Source organism: Eulemur rufifrons, chromosome 27 (genome assembly GCF_041146395.1).
Source record: "Eulemur rufifrons isolate Redbay chromosome 27, OSU_ERuf_1, whole genome shotgun sequence".
NCBI classification, from domain to species: Eukaryota; Metazoa; Chordata; class Mammalia; order Primates; family Lemuridae; genus Eulemur; species Eulemur rufifrons.
The window spans coordinates 22,933,571-22,955,305 of record NC_091009.1 but is presented as its reverse complement, the minus strand read 5'-3'; the positions used below and the strand labels follow the sequence as shown (position 1 = coordinate 22,955,305).

Sequence of the window (21,735 nt, the reverse complement as noted above, 5' to 3'; positions counted from 1 at the left end):
AATAAGACTTACTGTACAAATGTTTATAATCAGTGTAAAATTCCTATGTAGTAAAAATGCATATAATTCTTTGCTCCTACTGTCTAAAAAAGAGGAAATTTCTACTTTTTATGTTTTTAAATTTTTGACTCAAACATTTGTATAGAGGATTTATTAGACTTACTCATAACCATTTCATAAAAAGTGTTGGCACCATCTCACTGGTGCATCACTGTAAAAGAAAACAAAACATTTTATAAACAAACCCACTAAGACCAACAGTTAAAGTGACTACTTAGGGGTGGTGCTCAGTGGCTCATGCCTGTAATCCCAGCACTTTGGGAGGCTGAGGCAGGAGGACTGCTTGAGGCCAGGAATTTGAGAACAGCCTGAGTAACACAGCGAGACCCCATCTCTACAAAAACATAGAAAAATTAACTAGGTGTGATAGCGTGTGTCTATAGTCCCAGCTACTCAGGAGGCAAAGATCAGGAGTTTGAGGTTGCAGTGAGCTGTGATGATACCACTATACTCTAGCCTGAGCCAAAGCCAAAGAGCCGGACTGTCTCTCCAAAAAAAAGACTAAAAGAGTAGTAGGGTCTCCAAGTTAATTTCCCCACCAGAGTTTTACAGGCTTCCTCACATTTCGGAGGCATAACAAAAATAATCATATAGCTGCCACTTTGTTCCAAAGACAATTTTCCTAATACAATAAATTTCTACAGAATTGGTTCAGTAAAATAAAATCTCTCCCCCAACCCAGGGATCTTTTCTTGAAACTGAATAGAAAAAAAGAAAAGCAATGCTAGGGAAACAAAGGCATAATCCCAGAGTCTCTGCCTCTCTTAGGCCACCTCTATCATGGGGTGGAAAGAGTGGACTTACTTGTAAAAGACTTTTTCCTCTTACTACTTACGGTGACCCATATTTACCAAAACTTCCCGAACAATACGTAGGCATATTATATGGCTCAGGACAGTAATAAGATGGATTAAGCATTCTGTACAATTTAAAAAGTATTGTTAAACCCCTTCAAAAACAAACTAAAATGGTAGGTTGGACACCTGTGAATGATCCAATGATTTCTGAGATGAACTAATTAGGACTCAACAAACATAGCGTTCTCCTAATGAAACCAAGCCTTACGGAAAGGAAACAAGTTGTGGTTTGCAAGAACTCAAAGATACTTTGGATCTATTGTAAAGCTTGCCAAAAACATGAAGAAATTCTTTACTAAGCAGACTGAGGAAGATGCATTATATTTAAAAATCACCATCAATTTTACTAGGACTTAGAATACAAAATCTTTACACCTCTTTTATAATAAAGAGTATTTAGATCTCACTTGTCAGGAAAATATCTTTCAGTATTAAGAAAGAAAATTCTTATAAACTCGTTTCTTCTGATGTTTCAAAGCATCTAACATAACCTCTTCAGAAATTCCACAGTGTAAAAATAAACGACATGCAAACACTTAAGAACTTTACAGTCTTTGAAAAACAATACACATTCGAAAGAAAAGTTTGTATGCAATCAAAGAAGAGTCAGAGCTCAAGTCTGAACTTAGCCAATAAAGGCAGATGATCTGAAGAGTTATTTTCATTTGGAAGTCCATTAACAGTCCATAAATCTTGTTCTGTAAGAAGTGACAGTCTAGCTAGAAGTTTCAAGCCACCAACCAAAGCAACTTCAGCTCCTACATTAAAGAAGCACATATACATTTAATGAACTATGTCAACAGATTATTGTAAATTAGTCTACAAGTCTTTTTTCCAAACAACTATGATATAGAAATTGAGACCCCCTCCAGAAGACAAATATGAAACAGTTCTTAGAATATGATTAAAGTTTTATTGAATTATAACCTAATTATAATTCTCAAACATATAGCAGTTTCAGATGTTTTTTCTATTTCAGGTATTTTTTTTCTAGTTCTGCAAGTAATTTTTAAAAGAAAATACCAAGATAATACATAAGAATGTTAAGGGGAATTTGAGTTTGACAACTACATAAGAAATTCATCCACCAACCATTCTGTAATTGCATAAAACCAGACAGACCAAGCCACAGGCCTGTAGGAAGTTTATAAATTAGTATAATTTAGTCTCAGAGTCAGCACCCACAGTGGAGTACAAGACGACATGCTCTTCATTACTAAGGAAACTGAGATGCTGATCCATGGCACTCTCCTGCCACCTTGTGAACTTCTGTCAGCATGACAACTACCAGAACCTTACTACAAATTCAAAGCAGCAGGCATATTTTGTGGAGTTGATGTAGTAGGAGGAGTAAACCACATCTGAGTGTTACTATTTAATAAGGTTATTCCCAGAAGACAGGGGGGAAAAAACAAACAGGAAAAGGGAAAAGGAAAAGTAATACCAAAAATTGGAAGAGAAAAAAAGGGAAAATGAGAAAAAAAAACAGCTGCCCACATTTTGGACTTTAAAGTTTTTTTTTTTTTTGCTTCTTATCAAAGTTTTCTTAATATTTTTATACTTTCACTAGTTTTATTAAACTGCATTTTCTTCTTCACTTTAAATCCTTTGGTTATTGTTTGAAACCTGATTTTCACTGAATCATGCAAGGAAAAGTGTTTTATAACCTTTGCTTTTTGAAAACACGTATTACAGACTTTTCTATAAAAGATCCAATATTCCAGGATCAACATGACAAAATTGTCTATTGTTGGCAGCATAAGCATGGTCCTACAAAGAAGGCAGCATGCCTTAGTAAAATTTAAGCACAAAACTATATGACCATTGACAACAAATTCAGTTTTTGTCACAGAAAAAACAGTAAATTTATGGCAAGTAAAAACAAAGGGCAATATGAAAAACCTATAAATCAGAAGCTGACTGGAACTGGAGGGTAGGACTGAGGAAATATTTCTTCGGTAATAACTTGTTTTGGGGTGTTGTACTACCTTTCTCTTGTATGCAAGTAATCAACTGATTTATTCAATTATATTGTAAATCTATTTCAAAATATTTTAACTTTTAAACCTAGAACTTTATCTAGATGTTTAGCTAACTTTCTCAACCTTAAGGTTTTAGCTCCTGTGCTCTCTGGCAGAATTTAAGATTACATGTATTCTTTACCTGGGTGCCCAGCAGTATCTTCCTTTTCTGCAGAGTAGAAAATATAATCCACAGTTATGGCACTCCGGGAATGACAAGTGGTCACTTCTGGAATTCCAGTGTCAGGAAAGTAATGTGAATAAACAGATGACAAGCTGAAATGGTGCTGTAAATTTGAAGATAATCTAAATTGACAAGAAAAAGTGTTTAGTATCTATCCAGTTTTTCATGACTTCTATAATTCCTCATATTTAAAGTACTTTTTCATTTGATTTCTATACTAAGACCAGACATTAGGACAAACTTTAAGTAGACCATATCATAATTTAGCATTCATTTATTTATACAGTGATATCCAAAACCCATTAACAAGGCTATAATACGTGCGGGGTTAAAAAAAAAGCTCAGTATGATTTTTTAATATTTATAACATGTTTGAGAGCCTCCACTCACTAATGAACATATATTTTAAAACAACTTACAAGTTTTGTTGCTGCATTTTTAAGTAAGAAAAAGTGGACTTCAGGAATGCTATTTGGGGCCGGGCGCGGTGGCTCACACGCCTGTAATCCTAGCACTCTGGGAGGCGAAGGCGGGAGGATCACTGGAGCTCAGGAGTTCGTGACCAGCCTGAGCAAGAGTAAGACCCAGTCTCTACTAAAAAATAGAAAGAAATTAGCTGGACAACTAAAAATACATAGAAAAAATTAGCTGGCCATGGTGGTGCATGCCTGTAGTCCCTGCTACTTGGGAGGCTGAGGCAGTAGGATTGCTTGAACCCAGGAACTTGGGGTTGCTGTGAGCTAGGCTGACGCCATGGCACTCTAGCCCGGGCAACAAGAGTGAAACTTTGTCTTAAAAAAAAAAAAAAGGAATGCTATTTGGAAACCTCCATTAAAAGATGTCAGAGGGGCCATATTTTCCTCTGCTTACTGTTGCTATGACATGAGATAATTTTGTACTGAATCTTAAAACAGCTTCTATAATGGTTTACATTTACCTCATACAAAAAATACATGTGATGTTATGGGTTAAGTATTTAAAAGATCATTTTCTAGTGACAGATCATGAATTCTATGTATCTTTTATGCCTTGAAGGAAAATAAAAATTTTAAAAATTTATCCAACAAACATTGCCAAACATCAACTAAGTTCAAGACACTATCTTAGGTGCTGAAGACACAAAGATAAACATGTTTTCCCTGCTTTTAAAGTGTTCATATGTCAATGCACAAAGGTAATTCCTTAAAAGTGCCCTCCAAGTTTTAGCAACTTTTTATGTCTAAGAATTATATTTACAATATTACTAAATGTTTACAGAGGTTTCCTGCAAACTATTAGCTTGCTATCAGTTTTTCAGTTTGAAGATATAAGCTATGCATACAAACACACTGTATTTATATACAGATACTCCAAAGTATCTTTCCTTAAACACCATTTTGTTATAAAAATGATTTAAGAATTACTCAAAACTAAGTATTTGTCAGTCAGATTAGTCTTCTTTATTAATCTTACTCAGAGAAGTTTTTACTATATTTGAAAGGTTTAATCATGAATTTTTAAATAATCATTTTTAAAAATTAAAAAAAAACTGCTTTTCTTACTAGGTTCTTACTTATGAGATATTTTCTCAAAACAAGGTATACAAAATAAAGATTGCAAAAAAAGCAGATAAAATGAAAGATGCTTCTAATTTGGTTCCTAAATTTAAATGTTAAAACACAAAACTATAGAACAGCCACAATATAAAACAATCACGGTATTTCAAGAATCTCCCAAAGAGAAGATTTAAGTATCAGTCCTGCTGTATTAACATATTATTTTATCATTTTCTCAACCATAGTCCCAAGTATTTGGGTTTCTTTAATATGGAATCCTGGCATTTTCACCCCCTTCCTCTAACCACCTTTTCCTACAGTTCAAGAGATAAATAAAAATTATCATCTTTTCAACTGGCATATATTCATTTTTGGATCAATTCTCCTATAGATTGTTTTGAGACCAGGTAAATCAAAGACGACGAAGGATCCTCTTGATATCTGAAAGATATTTTTCTGTGATTTAACTTTTGTTTAAATATGTAATGGCAATAAATTTGAAAGAGTACTTGAACTGGTCCAGGTATGTGAACACAGACAAGCTGTTTCCTTTCTAACACTGCCCAGGCACTTACTGTGCATCAAACATTGTGCTTTACACACTTTGTCTTATCTAATCCTCACAACCCAAATAAGGAAACAATCTCAGAGATGTTAAGATTTTTGCCAAAAATCACGTAGCTAAAAAGTAGCAGAGTCAGAACTGGAACTCAGGTCTACTTGATTTAAGAACCAGCACTCGGGCCGGGCGTGGTGGCTCATGCCTGTAATCCTAGCACTCTGGGAGGCCGAGGCGGGTGGATCGCTCAAGGTCAGGAGTTCGAGACCAGCCTGAGCAAGAACGAGACCCCGTCTCTACTAAAAATAGAAAGAAATTATATGGACAACTAAAAATCTATATAGAAAAAATTAGCCGGGCATAGTGGCGCATGCCTGTAGTCCCAGCTACTCGGGAGGCTGAGGCAGTAGGATCGCTTAAGCCGAGGAGTCTGAGGTTGCTGTGAGCTAAGCTGACGCCACGGCACTCACTCTAGCCTGGGCAACAAAGTGAGACTCTGTCTCAAAAAAAAAAAAAAAAAAAAAAAAGAACCAGCACTCTTCACTAGCACAGAATATCATCATCTGCATATTTCATCCAAGTGATTTCTGAGAAATGATTTCTTTAATTCAACTATAGTCAGCAAATGTCTACTGTTGCTTTCCAGAACTCACTTTTCAGCTGTCTCTAGGACCTCCGTTTTCTTCAGCTCTGTTTGTGTCAGATCACTGTCTATAAGAACAGAGAGAAATATATCAATACTATTAATATAGTTTTGTTCTAGTTTGCCTTAGTATAGTTGTCTTACTCTAGAAATAGTATTTAAGATATATGTAGGTTAGGTAGATGCCTAGTTAACCGTTTCATCCTGGAATCTACATGTTTCAACGGTCTCCAGAATTAGAAAAAATACAAACAATTCCAAAGCAACATGCAAATAAATCATGCACAGATAATTCTGGAACTTTAAAAAGGTAAATTTTTATCTTCTTTCTGGTTGTTGGTGGCAGAAAATAAAGAAAGGAAAAAGAAATTAAAAAAAGAAAAAAAAAGGTAAATTTAGAGCTCTTAAAAAAAAACGAATAACTAACTATATATTTATAGGAATATTCACCCCTAAGATGTTATCCTTTTAAAAGTTTAGTTTTATGTCTTCAAAGGGAATGCTATTACCCAGCAGACTGCCAGAATGTATTGCGAACACTTACCTGTCTTTTCTACTTTTGGTACCTGCTGTACCTCATACACACAGTTCTGTGAGATACCTAGGTTTGGGGGCCAAATTGGAATAGATAAAATTCTTTGTCCCCGTGAAGACTGTTCCTGGCCAGATACCTAAACAAAATTTCAACAGGTATCTTAAGTGAATAGATTTTAAATAGTTTATTTATTGAGAAGTTTATGTCTTAAATAAAAGGTAATCCAAAAATGGTAAATATTACCCTTTATTCATTATATTGTGATTATTTGTGCTTATAAAATCTTGTTCAAATACAGTTAGGAAAGCATTTATCATTTACATGAAAATGACAATCTTTTCCTACATATTTTTCTCTAATTTGGGCATCCAAATGACCTATAGTTTCGCACTACTACGGCCCATTCTTTTTTGCTACCCTTTTTTGCAATATAGTTCCTACTATCCCAAATACAGGCATACCTCAAAGATGTTGAGGGTTTGGTTCCAAACCACCACAATAAAGCAAATACTGCAATAAAGTGAGTCACAAAAATTTCAGTTTCCCACTGAAAAGTTATGTTTACACTATATTGTCGTCTACTTAGCATATAACAGCATTATGTCTAAAAAAAAGTACATAGCCTAATTAAAAAAAAAAAGCATTATTGCCCCAAAGTGCTAACAATCATGTGAGCCTTCAGCGAGTCATCATCTTTTTGCTGGTGGAGGGTCTGGTCTCCATGTCGATGGCTGCTGACTGATCAAGGTAGTGGTTGCTGAAGGCTGCATTGGCTGTCGTAATTTCTTAAAATGAAACAATGAAGTTTGCCGGGTTGATGAACTCTTGCTTTCACAAACGATTTCTCTGTAGCATGTGATGCTATTTGACAGCATTTTACTCACAGAACATCTTGCAAAATTAGAGTCAATCCTCTCAAACTCTGCCACTGTTTTATCAACTAAGTTTACATAACATTCTAAATCCTCATTTCAACAATGTTCACAGCATCTTTACCAGGAGCAGATTCCATCTCAAGAAACCACTTTCTGAATGTCTGAGTTAAAACGGGGGGGTGGGGGGGTGGGGGAACACACGCACGCGCACACACACAAAACCCACTTTCTTTGCTCATCCCTAAGAGGCAACTCCTCATCTCTTCAAATTGATCATGAGACTATAGCAACTCAGTCATCTCTTCAGGCTCCACTTTTAATTCCCTATAATTCTAGTTCTCTTGCTGTTTCCACCACATCTGTAGTTACTTCCTCCACCGAAGTCTTGAACCCCTCAAAGTCATCCATGACAGTTTGAATCAATTTTTCCCAAACTCCTGTTGATGTTAATATTTTGACCTCCTTTCATAAATCATGAATATTCTGAATGGCATCTAGGATGGTGAGTCCTTTCCAGGTTTTCAATTGACTTTTCCCAGATCCATCAGAGGAATCATTAGCTAAGACAGCTATAGCCTTATAAAATTTCTTAGCGAGTAAGACTTTAAAGTGAACATTATTCTTTGATCCATGGGGCTGCAGAATGGATGCTGTGTCAGCAGGCATGAAAAATAACATTTACCTCCTTGTACATTTCCATCAGAGCTCTTGGATGACCAGGTGTATTATCAATGATCAGCCATATTTTGTAAGGAATCTGTTTTTCTGAGCAGATCTTAACAGTGGGCTTAAAATAGTCAATAAACCATGTTGTAGACAGATGTGCTGTCATGCAGGGTTTGTTCTTCCATTGACAGAGCACAGGCAGAGTAAGTTTAGCATAATTCTTAAGGGCCATATGATTTCCAGAATGATCAATGAGTATTGGCTCCAGCTTAAAATCACCAGCTGCATTAGCCCCTAATAAGAAAGTTAGCCTGTCCTTTGAAGCCAGGCATTGACTACTTCTCCCTAGTTACGAAAGTGCTAGATGGCATCTTCTTCCAATAGAAGACTGTTTGGTCTACCTTAAAAAGCTGTTGTTTAGTGTAGCCATCTTCGATGATCTTAGCTAGATCTTCTGGATAACTTGCTGCAGTTTCTATGTCAGCATTTCCTGCTTCACCTTGCACTTTTATGTCACGGAGATGGATTCTTTCCTGAAGCCTCAAGAACCTACCTCTGGGCCGGGTGTGATGGCTCATGCCTGTACTCTTAGCACTCTGGGAGGCCAAGGTGGAAGGATGGCTTGAGGTCAGGAGTTCAAGACCAGCCTGAGCAAAAGTGAGACCCCGACTCTACTAAAAATAGAAAAAAAATTAGCTGGGCAACTAAAAATAGAAACAAAAAATTAGCTGGGCGTTGTGGCGCACACCTGCAGCCCCAGCTACTTGGGAGGCTGAGGCAAGAGGATCACCTGAGCCCAGGAGTTTGAGGTTGTTATGAGCTAGGCTGATGCTATGGCACTGTAACCCACGAAACACAGTGAGACTCTGTGTCAAAAAACAACAACAACAACAACAACAAAAAAACGAAACCTCTCCTAGCTCCAGACTTTTCTTCTGTAGCTTCCTCACCTCTCTCAACCTTCACAAAATTGAAGAGAATTAGGGCCTTGCTCTGGATTAGGCTTTGGCTCAAGAAAATGCTGTGGCAGGTCTGATATTCTATCCAGACCACTCAAACTTTCTCCATATCAGCAATAAGGTTGTTTTACTTTCTTATCATTCCTGTGTTCACTGGAGTAGCACTTCTCACTTCCTTTAAGAACTTTTCCTTTGCATTCACAACTTGGCTAACTGTTTGGCACAAGAGGCATAGCTTGGCCCATCTTGGCTTTCCACACGCCTTCTTCGCTAAGCTTAATTAGTTTTAGCTTTTGATTTAATGTGAGAGATGTCTGACTCTTCCTTTCACTTGAGCACTTAGAAGCCATTGTAGGGTTATTAACTTCCCTAATGTGAATATTGTTGTGTCTCAGGGAATAGGGAGGCCCGAGGAGAGCAAAAGAGACAATTAGAGCAGTCGGACAATACCTGACATTTATCAATTCAGTTCGTCATCTTATAAGGGCATGGTTCATAGTACCCCAAAACAATTACAATAGTCACATCAAAAATCACTGATCACAACCAACATAATAGATAAAATAATAATGAAGAAGTCTGATATTGTGAGAGTTACCAAAATGTGACACAGAAAGTTAGCACATGCTGTTGGAAAAATGGTGAAAATAGAGTTGCTGAGGCAGAGTTGCCACAAACCTTTAATTTGTAAAAAAGCACAGTATCTGCAAAGTGTAATAAAGCAAAGCACAGTGAAACGAGGTATGCCTGTACCTAAGAGAGATAAACTTATAAAACTTTAAACTATCACTCAAAACTCCAGTGGAGGGCTTATTTTGGTTAAATATACTGAAGATCAAATGATCTAAAGTAAACAGTGGGAAACACAATAAAAACAGTAACATGGGATAAATTATTCTAAAGAATTAAAATATTTATCATTATGTAAAGGAAAACTTACATAATAAAATATTAAATGACTGTTTTGCCAACTGTATTGCCCACATCCCGCATTCAAAATTCTATGCTGCCACCTTGTAAGTAGTTCCTTATTTGTGAAATATCCGTGTCTGTCAACGCTTTTATTTTTCTCCCCCCCCCCCATTTTGGTTTTATTTTGCTGCTTGCTAATTCCTCCAAGCAGTATATTGCTACAGATAGATGGAAAAGATGAAATTCGACTACATGAATATATAATTACTTACTAGTAGTTGTGGAAAATCATGATAGCTTGGTGAAGTGAGGTTATTGGATCATCCAGGGTTTTCAAATAGCCATGTAATGGCTAAGGCCACATGGCCCTGAAGGCGTCCGATCTCCTCAAATGGCCATGTAGTGACTATCCTCACATTATGATGAAAAGAGCAACTAAGTCCACCCCCTAATAATGATGAAGTGAGCACTTACCTTTCCTATGGCAAGTCCTTCATAATTCAATTTTCCTTCCTTTATGAAACTATAGAGTGGAGAACCAGGAACAGAATTAAAGTCACCACACATAACAATAGGACAGAAGCTGCCATCTTTCTGATGGGCAACACTGGAAATCTCTGCCAATAGCATTGCCAGTTGGGTTAACTTAATATCACCTCGCCTTGGGTTATACAATAAATGTGTATTAGCCACACAGATCGCAGGAGAGGCAGCACATGGGATTTTGGGCTGTAAGAGTAAAACTAATCCAATGTTGTCTCTGTCCAACAGAGGAATATCACGGCGGTAGAATTCCACTGGGTTCACTGATAAGAGTGAAAATTTGGAATGTTTGAAGCAAATAGCACAGCCATCAGGTTTCTTTCCTGTCCGCATCTTATATTCACAGTGATAACCTATAAGAAAAGAAATGAATTTAAAACAAGAGACTGTTTCTATGTACACATGTCAAAACACAGTTAACCTAATATTTTTGAATAATATTTACCGAAGTATATTCTGTAAACATTAGTAATGATCTTTATACATGCTGGAATCAAAAATGTGTGAGACGGGGTCTAACAATCCTCTTTATTAAAAGACTAAGTCCTTAATGCACCAATGTGTATTATCACTCTCCCATTTTCATCCTAGTAAAACTCAGAATCATGATGAGAGTAAGGTCTTATAAGAATCTATCCCTGGCCGGGCGTGATGGCTCACACATGTAATCCTAGCACTCTGGGAGGCCAAGGTGGGAGGATCGCTCGAGGTCAGGAGTTCGAGACCAGCCTTAGCAAGAGTGAGACCCTGTCTCTACTAAAAATAGAAAGAAATTGTCTGGACAACTAAAAATATACATATAGAAAAAATCAGCTGGGCATGGTGGCACATGCCTGTAGTCCCAGCTACTCGGGAGGCTGAGGCAGGAGGATTGCTTAAGCCCAGGAGTTTGAGGGTGCTGTGAGCTAGGCTGACGCCATTGCACTCTAGCCCAGGCAACAGAGCGAGTCTCAAAATAAATAAATAAATAAATAAAAATAATCTAGTCCTTCACACCCCACTGAACTTTTTGCCTGTAACTCTTTCCCCCTCACTCCATTCCAACCACACTGGCCGCCTCACTTGCCTTAACACACTCCAACCTCAGGGCCTTTCCCTTGTTATTTCCGCTGTGTGGAACGCTTTAATCATGGCGTTACTTCACCTCCTTCAAATCTGTGTTCACATGTCACCTCTTCTGATCATTTTGTTTAAAACTGAAACCTTCCCCATTCTACTTTGCTGCTTTCTCCAGGAAACTATTAATATCATTATTAAATATGTTATTTACTTCTTTATTTGGTTTATTGTCAGCATTTCTCCACTAGAATGTACTCTCCACAAGGGAGGAAATGTTTATCTATTTGCCCAATGGTATAATCCCACTGCCTAGAACAGTACATGGTATATAGTGGGCACTCAAAGAATATCTGTGATGAGGAATGCAAAATAGACACATTTCTCAAATTTATGTGACCACAGACGACCTATTTCTAGAAGTATTTAATCAAGTGAGTTTTCATCTTCTGTCCATTAGGCACTGGTAGACACTGGTATTATAATAAACTAGACAGAATGGTTCCTGATCTCATGGAGCTCAGAATCTTAAAAGTTTAGTGCTCAGCAGAGTAACTCCTAGGAAAGAGAGCTACTAAGAGATTCTTATGCACCTTTCTGTTTTAAATTAGAATTATATATCAACACAACAGTTTCCACTTGAAATAGCTCAATCTTTTCCTGACCTTTTGAAATTGTTTTCAAAATTAAGATTTTAAGTCCAAATATACCATATATCTCTGTTAGCAAGTTGTGTTTTAATTACACACAAATCTTCAAAAGGAAATTTGGCTACGATAAAAGTTATATTGTACCCAGTGATTCCAAACTTGGCCTGATCTCTGTTCCATAATGATCTTCTTGAACTTCTTGCAAACAAAGTACCTTGGAAGAAAAAAATGGTTTGAATTAAAACATAGAGATGCACATATAGATGTTCTGGTGTTTCACCTTTAAAAACAGGCTTCGAAAATTCCAAACCTGATGATAGCTGAAATAAAAGACTTATAATACTTCTGGATTATTTATAGATCTACCAAATTACTGTTTCCAAATTTGATCAATCTTAACACTCTGGCCTTATAGGCAAATGTCTAACCTCTCTAAAAAATTAAAATAAACAAACTGACTTTTAATCACACGGAGCTCTCTTTCCAGCCAAAATTATGTTCCAAATGAAATATTTTAAATTTACATGTCAGGATATTTTTCCTGAATTTACATGTTCATTAGTACTAATCTTTCAGGTCCTTTGTTAAGAGGTTGATTTTTTTGAATGCCATCATGTTGATGAAATTGTTTGCATGAATTATTGAAATTTCAAATAAAAGGAAATGTTTACTGAATAATATGTTGCCAATCCCTGTCTCAAAAATGACTAATATTTAAAGCTTTTTGGATCCTTTTTGAAAAGTTAGATGATTATTTATGCCAATAATCATTAAGAAATGACATTCTGAAAGTCACAATACCTTGTTAATATTCCATCATTATTCTTAAATATCTTCCCTTCTTAAGAACCCCACAAACAAAATGAAGAAAATCATTTACTTCACAAAGGCACAAAAGAAACATTTAACTCAACTTTTTCTCGTGTGAAGAATTTTGATAACATGTTGCACTTACATCTGCATCAAAGTGTTTAATTTCTTTCAGAATATTGGGAAACCTAAAACTCCAGTGTAATACTGGCCGCCGGCAATGTCTATAGAGGTGTGAGTTATCTTCCAATAAATCTTGTGAAAGTATATTATAGGACATCACTGAAAAGTCAAACTTGTTCTCACTGTCTTCACATTTGGGATCAACATTTTTGTCTCCTAGGATCTTCGTTTTTTCTTTATTATGGTTACATATATACTCCCAATTCCGTTTTATTGTGCCTGTTAAAATATATTGGACAGAATATAAAGAATTAATCAAAAGGAGACCATACAGTTTCCTGTATATAAACATTTCCCAGCCTTTTAAAAATTCCCACATGCAATGAATAGAATGTTTTTCCCTAGGAAATGGCAATATAGCACTGAATAACTAGAAGTTGTCATCAAATTGATTACAAAGGCAGTATCATGATATATTGGTGGCCAGGAGATATAAAGCAGGTTTAAAAGGATTTGGCAAGTCACTGTGGAGGCTGTGAGTATACGCTAATAAAGCTAAGACTATACAGGGGTTGTAGTTTTTCACTTCTCTATGATTAAGAAGTGGTTCTGCCACAGATGTGCTTAGCAACTTTAGAACCATAATAATATATTTAATATCTGTATGTCACAGTTGGCTTTTCAATAAGACGATTTCACACTGTATTTTATTCCCTATTAGTAGGATAAGATCATCAAATGATTAAGTTCCAGAAACTATTCTTAGTTCAGAATTCTGGTTTATAAATGAATGAAGGGTGTATAATGGCAATAAACAGAAGTAGTATTCAGTGTTTCAAACACTAAAGTGGAACAATGCAAACAAATGAACAAAAATATATTCAATATACACCAAAGCAAAAGTTAAATGTGACATAGCTAGAGAATGCTTGTAAATGGTGGCTGGTTGATGAACCTAGCATGCAACAACTAGGAATGTGTTTTTATTCTGCAAAGACATCATATATTCTCCAAACATGATGAATAGAGGCTGGGCGTGGTGGCTCAAGCCTATAATCCTAGCACTTTGGGAGGCCCAGGCAGGAGGATCACTTGAGGCCAGGAGTTCAAGACCAACCTGAACAACATAGTAAGACCCCATTTCTACAAAAATAAAAATAAAAACTTAGCTAGGCATGGTGGCATGCCAGTTACTTGGGAGGCTGAGGCAGAGGATCTCTTGAGTCTAAGAGTTTGAGGTTGCAGTGAGCTTTGATGGTGTCACTGCACTCTAGCCCAGGAAACAGAGTGAGACCCTGTCTCAAAAAAAAAAAAAAAAAAAGATGTAAAAAGAATAGAAAAGCATGAGGCTTTTTAATTGCAGGCAGTCCTCAACCTAGAAATGACTACCATATGTGTGTGTTCACCTTTGGTCTTATCTGCCTCATCTTACCATTACAAAGATGCTCCATGAAGAAAAACATGGAACTTTTAGAGAGTCTATGAGCTCAAAAGAAAGAGAAAACAAGAAATAGGAAGAACATGGGAAAACAGATTGGGAGATAGACTTCCAAATATGATTAAATCATATGAAAAAAAATCTCAGCCCTAGAATATCTCCCTCTATCCTGCAAAAAGGTTTATCACTTCACTGAATTACAATGCCTAAAATTCTACCAACTAAAAATTAAATTCAGGTTAAAATATTCTATACATTTATGCACAGAATGAAAAAAAGACTAAAAGGAAATACACCAATATTTTTAAGAGTAGTTATTAATACCCCTAAGTGGTAAGATGGTGGAAGATTTTTCTAAATCTTCTACAACAATATATTTTTAATAAAAATATCAATATATTATCAAAAGATGCCATTGAAATAATAATTTTAAAACACCCTCTGATAAATTAGTTTAATCAGATTGCTTTCTTCAAAGTCTAAGTAGCTGATACATGTTGCAGTATGGGAATAGAAATTTTGACCAGAGGACAGAAGAAGAAGATAATTTTTATGACTAGTGAGGTCTGGGTAGAACAAAGGAGTTGGAGATTTATGGATACCATGAAGGTACTAGAAGAGTAAATAAAAAAAGGTAGAAGGAAACAAAACCAAACTAAACTTTCCAGCCATTACAGAATTCTGCCTAGAGCTTGTCTGACTTCCAGGAAAGGAAAGAAAACTATCCCCTTCCCTATCCTTCACTGACCACGGGGAATCCTACCCGCTATGGCTCACAACTAAGGCCCACTGGACTGGTTCCACAGAGCTACTTTGAGATTAACAGTTTCTATGGGGAAAACAGGACTGATCAAGTTTTTAGAACACAATTTATTCATAAATTGGGGATTGTCTATGCCGGTTTTAGCCACAAATCAAAGTCATCTTATGTATATGAGATGGAAAGGGTTCTAGTCATGCAAACAAAATGTAAGCTATTAGCATAAGTAGTTAGAACACTATCCTGCTGTTACTGTCATATTAAAATATGAAAGATGAAGGTCTAAAAAACTTACTTATATTTGCTTATAAAATATACACATGTAATAGCATATAAATACATTAAGATTTTTATAGTCCTGGTAATTAAAGGGTTGGTAAACCAATCTTTTTGCAATTCCACTTTTTAAATAACCCAGACCACTGGATTATCTAATTAATACAGTGGATTTCAAACTTCTATAACTTGTAGAACCCTTTAGCATCACTTTTCATGTCATGGAACACCAATCCATGGCATGTTGGGACTGGGCCTGGGATGATGCCAGCAACGCACATTTTATCCTGACTACATTTGCTTTTAATAAACTTACAGAAATGTGTTCCAATGCTAGGGTTCCATGCAAGACAATTTGAAAACCACTGATAAACTGGACAGTCTTTGGCCTTCGCATACTTCACAACATAAATTCACACTAGAAAAATTTATATACCTTCCATATCAGGAGGAACAAGGTGATCACAGCAGAGAAGACAGGTGAATCAAAGAAAGTAAGCAATAGGCCTGATCAAGTTTTTAGGGTGCCTAATTAAAAAGTCATAATTGAGTCACACATATCCTTCAAATACCACTTTAAAGTGACAGGCAAGTTAGCAATGCTGTTCTCTTGACTGAAAAGTATTAGTGAAATATCGGAAGTCACAAATATGGCTTAACGAAGAGCATTTTCCTTATTCACAACACCTAGGAAGAATGGACATATAAAGAGTCAGGTTGCAATCAAGGTGTATCAGTATGTAAATGTAATTCCGCATTCACTGAAGGGAAAACAACACCACAATTTTCTGAGTACCTACTATGAAGCCAACAGTGTGTTAGGCACTTTCACATACAGTATCTCACTTCATCCTCAACAGACTTTCAAAGTAGGCATTATTTTACACTAAAAATCCAAGGAGCAAAGAGGTTAAGTAATCTGTCCAAGTTCACATAGTTAGTGGTGGATCAGAAATGAGAGCAGCTGCTTTTTTGCTGGCATTGAAAAAGAAAGAAAACAGGCCGGGCGCGGTGGCTCACGCCTGTAATCCTAGCACTTTGGGAGGCCGAGGCGGGTGGATCGCTCGAGGTCAGGAGTTCGAGACCAGCCTGAGCAAGAGTGAGACCCCCGTCTCTACTAAAAATAGAAAGACATTATACGGACAACTAAAAATCTATATAGAAAAAATTAGCTGGGCATAGTGGCGCATGCCTGTAGTCCCAGCTACTCGGGAGGCTGAGGCAGGAGGATCGCTTAAGCCGAGGAGTCTGAGGTTGCTGTGAGCTAAGCTGACGCCACGGCACTCACTCTAGCCTGGGCAACAAAGTGAGACTCTGTCTCAACAAAAAAAAAAAAAAAAAAAAAAAAAAAAGAAAAAGAAAGAAAACAAAAAGATGAGAGCAGAGTCGTTCCTAAGATCATGCTTATGTTAGCACGCCACAGCTCCATCTAAGAGCATACCAGATTTAAACGAGGCTAAACAAAAGAGGAGTGTGCTGACCTCATTAACAACAAACATGAATGAAAAGCAATCTGATATCATCATACATATCGATTGTTCTTAGGAACCTAATTTTAATGCCTCTTAATACACCTTCATTCAAACAAATATTTCTTGCTTATCTCCATATGCTGTGGTTAAGTACTACACAAACAGATTTTCACTTTTGGGTGCTTAGAATTTCTACTTATACCTATTTGTTTTTGCTAACTAGGTTCTTTATAACTGTGTAATAGTAAGTTACACATTTATTTGTTCTTTTTCTATTTTTTTCTTTCCTTTTTTTGAGACAGAGTCTCACACTGTTGCCCAGGCTAGAGTGCCGTGGCGTCAGCCTAGCTCACAGCAACCTCAAACTCCTAGGCTCAAGCAGTCCTCCTGCCTCAGCCTCCCGAGTAGCTGGGACTACAGGCATGTGCCACCATGCCTGGCTAATTTTTTATATATTTTTTTTAGTTGTCCAGATAATGTCTTTCTATTTTTTTTTTTAGTAGAGACGGGGTCTCGCTCTTGCTCAGGCTGGTCTCGACCTCTTGAGCTCAAACGATCCACCTGCCTCGGCCTCCCAGAATGCTAGGATTACAGGCGTGAGCCACCGCGCCCGGCCAGTTACACATTTATCTGAATACCAGTTTAACCACGCTAACTGGGCCCAGGTGAAGCCTATCACATTTATCTGAACATTAGTTTAACCACCCTAACTGGGCCCAGGTGAAGCCTATCACATTTATTTGAATACTAGTTTAACCACCCTAACTGGGCCCAGTTGAAGGCTATAGACCTGCAATCCCCAACCCCCGAGCCAAGGCCCAGAACCATCTGTGGCCTGTTAGGAACCCAGCTGTGCATCACTGCCTGAGCTCCAGCCCCCTACCCACTAATCTGTGGAAAAATTGTCTTCCATGAAACCAGTCCCTGGTGCCTAAAAGACTGGGGACCACGGCTGTAGACTACTTTCTGATAACAAAGGCAGAGGGAAACAGAAGAGCACAAATTTTTCTACTCTAATTTCCAGGTGACACTCACTTTGAGTGTCTTCCTTTGACAAACTCACATGTTAGCTTCCTACACATTAACACCCACACAGGCTACTTTTAAATATCTTCAGAGAAATGACCTTCACTGAAAATTACAGTTCAATGAAAAAGATAATTCCAAATTCTACTTGGAAACGTCATTTCTACTTTCAGGAGATGGGGGAGGAAGAGAGGGTGGGGGGCAGGACTGGTGGCAAAGATGGAGTCTAGGAAATTGTTTACAGTAAAAAGAATACGAGAAAAATAGAAGTAATCAACATTTTTTTAAAAACTGTTTCTCAAAGTTGAATAAAATGTGGTTCCCTTTCTTAAAGATAATACTTTTGACAGATTTTCAAGATTATATCTATAGACCCCAATTTGAGAAATACAGATTTAATAAACTAAAATCTTATTCTGTAAGAAAATGTCTTTCATTTATGACTGTTTCTATATAAGAGTCCTTTTGTCTTATTTACCCTCATCTTTTATGTCATGGTGACATTCATCAATTTCTCAGAAGTCTAAGGACTTTTATTTCAATAACATTGGATTTGAAAAATTATTCTTAAATTTACTGGACATCATTTAAAAAAATTCATTTTTTCTTAACAGAAAACTACTGGCTAAAAATAAAGACCAAACACCTCTAAAACCTGTAGGAGGTTTTAAGGATTAGATATGAAAGCTGCAACTTAGTCTATCACTTATGTCTATTTCTGCACCAAGACAAATGTCACCTTTACCTTGGTGTTTTCTTCGTTTTGATGAAGGCTCATCTCCCTCAGAGCTCATGACGTAACTAGAGAGATGAATCAAAGATGTCTGGCTCAGGCTGTCAGGTCTCCAGTTATAGTACTGAAACTGAGTTTTAGACTCAAACAAACAAGGTGGTCTCCAATTTAGTGAAAAATGCCTGCTACTGAAGTATGGATAAGGAGTACGAGAATAATGTCCAGGCCACCTCATACAACTAGAAATATGTCTGTTCCAGCAACACCTCTGCAGATTCTCCCACGGTGTAGTCCAGTCTCTGCCCAGACTCTTCAGGTGATGGGGAAACACGGGGTATCTAAAAGAAATAAATACACTCCTTGAGGCACCACTTTTTGTTCGGCTATAGTACACAAAATCGAAATCTATTTCCTCAAGGGAAGATAATGTCTAAGATTAAAAATCTGACTTCTAATCTGTGAAGGGTAAGGGGAAAAGCACCGATGATTTCAATATTCCAATATTCTCTCCCTAAACAACCATGAGTGGTATTATAAATACTTAACACAGAATGCCACCCAGGCTCCCAAAATACCACATACCCCTCAAAAAGCCCACAGTTCAGCTGAGATGAATCAACCATCAAACTGGTATTCAGAGTAGCTTTCTACAACCTAATAAAACTCAGTGGGAAAAGAAAATCCACAGCAAACATAACACTTAAAACAAATATGGAACACACACTGGGCTACAATTAAGCGAAGATTTCCTCCCACTTGGGTTTGAAGTAAAAAACATGTTTCTGACCAGTTTTTTATACCAAGTTTAGATTTTTCCAAATACTTGTATAGCTAAGAAAACAAAATCCTATCACAACTAAACAAAACTACTTCCTTTGCTAATCAGTGGATGGGTATTTCTGCATTTCTTTTTTAAAGCATACTTTTCCTTGGGGGAAATTAAAGAGGATAGGGATTAATTACCAGGAATGTACCAACACTCCAAACCTAACAGCTTTAATTTAATGTATCATCCAAAATATCTCCAAAATAGTGCTAACATTATTTTTAATAGATATGTTGCTCTCAGGCTCTCAAGAACCACTGCAATTTAAGCACCATCTTCTTTTTACTAAACTATGTTGGCAAAATGTCAGAGGACTTCTAGCCTTTCCTCCAGAATTCATTCCAAGATAATACCAGTAATGTTCACTTCTATCACTAAGAGAATTTTGCTTAAATTGCATTTAGTGTTATTTGATTTTCATATATTTTTCATTTTAACAGCATTTTTATTACATATTTTTGCAGTTTATATATTGTCAAATTGTTCTATAAAATCATCACTTGTAAATATTTACAGGCATATGAGGCCTCAATCCTGCTTTATGACAACTCTGAAAGTCATAGGAATTTGGGCACTTGGACCATGTATTTTCTATCTTAATAAGATATTGTACAGAAATATAATACTTGTAATACAAAACTAATTTTCTATATTTGTAGTTGTTTGTACAGATATTTTCCCTCTTATGACGTTGAGCAACTTCAGGGCCAGAGCCTTCTTATTTAATTCCAGTTTCTTCTCAAGTGCCTAGCACAATGCCTGGCAAACAGCTGGTACTCAGGAAGCATTGCTGAACTATTATCCTCATCAAGTCCAAGTCCTGTGGGAGTTGAAAACCAGATCCCCACGACTTACGTAATAATTAATACAGTGCTGTGCTTCCCACGAGTGGTGTGTGATACCCACGAGTGGTTTCATAGGGTACAAAATTAAATTATTTGATTCCTATCCAAGTACTTAAACTTTCTTAGAAAAAAACATAGTACATTAAACCGAAGATTTTGCAGACACTGCTGAGGGCGACGCCAATGTAGGTAGCACCTACGGAAGTGCTTTTTTAGAAAAGTAAGTCAGCTTAAAGAAATGTTACCCAGTAAATAATACAGGTGGAACGAGAAGTTGGCCATAATAGTAAGGATTGGTATACAAGTGACTAAAGTTCAAGAGGCACTAACACACCAACAAAACACAAACCCCTCCTGGCGTGTTTGCAACAAGCGCGCCTCCCTCGGGGTCCGGCCGCCGGGACCTACTGCGGACAGGAGGCCTCCCCGCGCACAGTCAGCTCCGAGAACGGTGCTGCGAAGTCTGGGGAGCAGGCCGCGGCTGGGCTGGAGGCTGGGTTGGGGGAAGTGGGCCGGGGCTCCAAGACCACTGGTGCGGGCCGGGAAAGCTCAAGCCTGGCCGGCGGCTGGAGGGCTCCGTGCCAGGGCCCCAGAGCTCGTTGGCCGAGCATCCCGCCGGCTAATCGCCGGGTTTACCTATCCCTCAAGGTCTCCGGAGGCTCGTCCCGGATGCACCATCGCTCAGACCCTCTTCCTCCTCCTTCCTCCCCAGCCCGCCCCGCCCCGGGTTAATCTCGGCCGCCCGCCCCTCTCTCCTCCCTCTAGGCACCCAGCCCTACTCACCGGCCTCTTCCCACCACACAGTGGCCGTAGCCCCTCCTCACACAGCGCCACGCTTCCATCTTCCCTGTCCGCGAACGTCCAATTCCCAGGCTCCGGGATCCACCTCAATCTCTATAACCGCCGCGGAGGCCTAAATCACTGAGGAGACCCCATCACTCTTAAGTATTGACTCCTGGCCTGGCTGCAATGCATGCTGGGAGGTGCAGTCTCGCCGCCGGCGGAGTCTCCATCTTGAGCAGTAAACGTTCCTGAATTGCCTTAACCTCGAATTGTTCCCAAGGAGCATGCGCAGGGCATGTGACGCACGAGCAGCCATTTTGGAAAAGGGCAAAACACCCGCCCTCTGTCTTAAAGAAACAGAAAGAAATAAATTTACTGGACAGAGCTGGACTGCTTTATTAAGGCCTATGGGCAGATGCACTGCGTTAAATGTATGAGAGCTAAGAAGAAATACATATTAGTTTAGAGTATTTTTATAATGTACATGGGGAGATTCAAAAGGTGGATGTCACTTGAAGTGAAAAAAATATATATACTACTCTTATAGAAACTAAGAAATATCTTAAGAATTCAAGCTTACATAATTAA

The 21,735-nt window shown here is 37.7% G+C and overlaps 1 protein-coding gene across 2 annotated transcripts; it reads right to left on the bottom strand.

The window, feature by feature from the left end:
- Positions 1–1,290: 1,290 nt before the first annotated feature.
- On the bottom strand, positions 1,291–21,206 carry ANGEL2 (angel homolog 2). 2 transcript variants are annotated; one of them, XM_069459349.1, is made up of 9 exons: positions 21,148–21,206; positions 18,706–19,031; positions 13,011–13,267; positions 12,200–12,269; positions 10,281–10,702; positions 6,404–6,530; positions 5,870–5,927; positions 3,081–3,244; positions 1,291–1,675 (listed from the first exon to the last, which is right to left on the bottom strand). In XM_069459349.1, exons 1-9 carry the CDS (start codon positions 21,204–21,206, stop codon positions 1,524–1,526), a joined length of 1,635 nt encoding a protein of 544 aa, XP_069315450.1. In that variant the 3' UTR covers positions 1,291–1,523. The 2 variants fall into 2 exon arrangements, with proteins under 2 accessions (XP_069315450.1, XP_069315449.1); XM_069459348.1 differs by lacking the exon at positions 21,148–21,206 and adding an exon at positions 20,773–21,037.
- Between the last annotated feature and the right edge of the window lie 529 nt (positions 21,207–21,735).

Excerpts from the sequence above, each read along its gene's own strand:
- ANGEL2 (XM_069459348.1), bottom strand. The coding sequence starts at position 20,975 with ATGCTCGGCCAACGAGCTCTGGGGCCCTGGCACGGAGCCCTCCAGCCG. Across the intron at positions 13,268-18,705 it reads AAAACGAAGAAAACACCAAG|GCACAATAAAACGGAATTGG; the intron begins GTAAAGGTGACA and ends ATATTTTAACAG. Across the intron at positions 6,531-10,280 it reads AAGGACTTGCCATAGGAAAG|GTATCTGGCCAGGAACAGTC; the intron begins GTAAGTGCTCAC and ends AATTTTGTTTAG.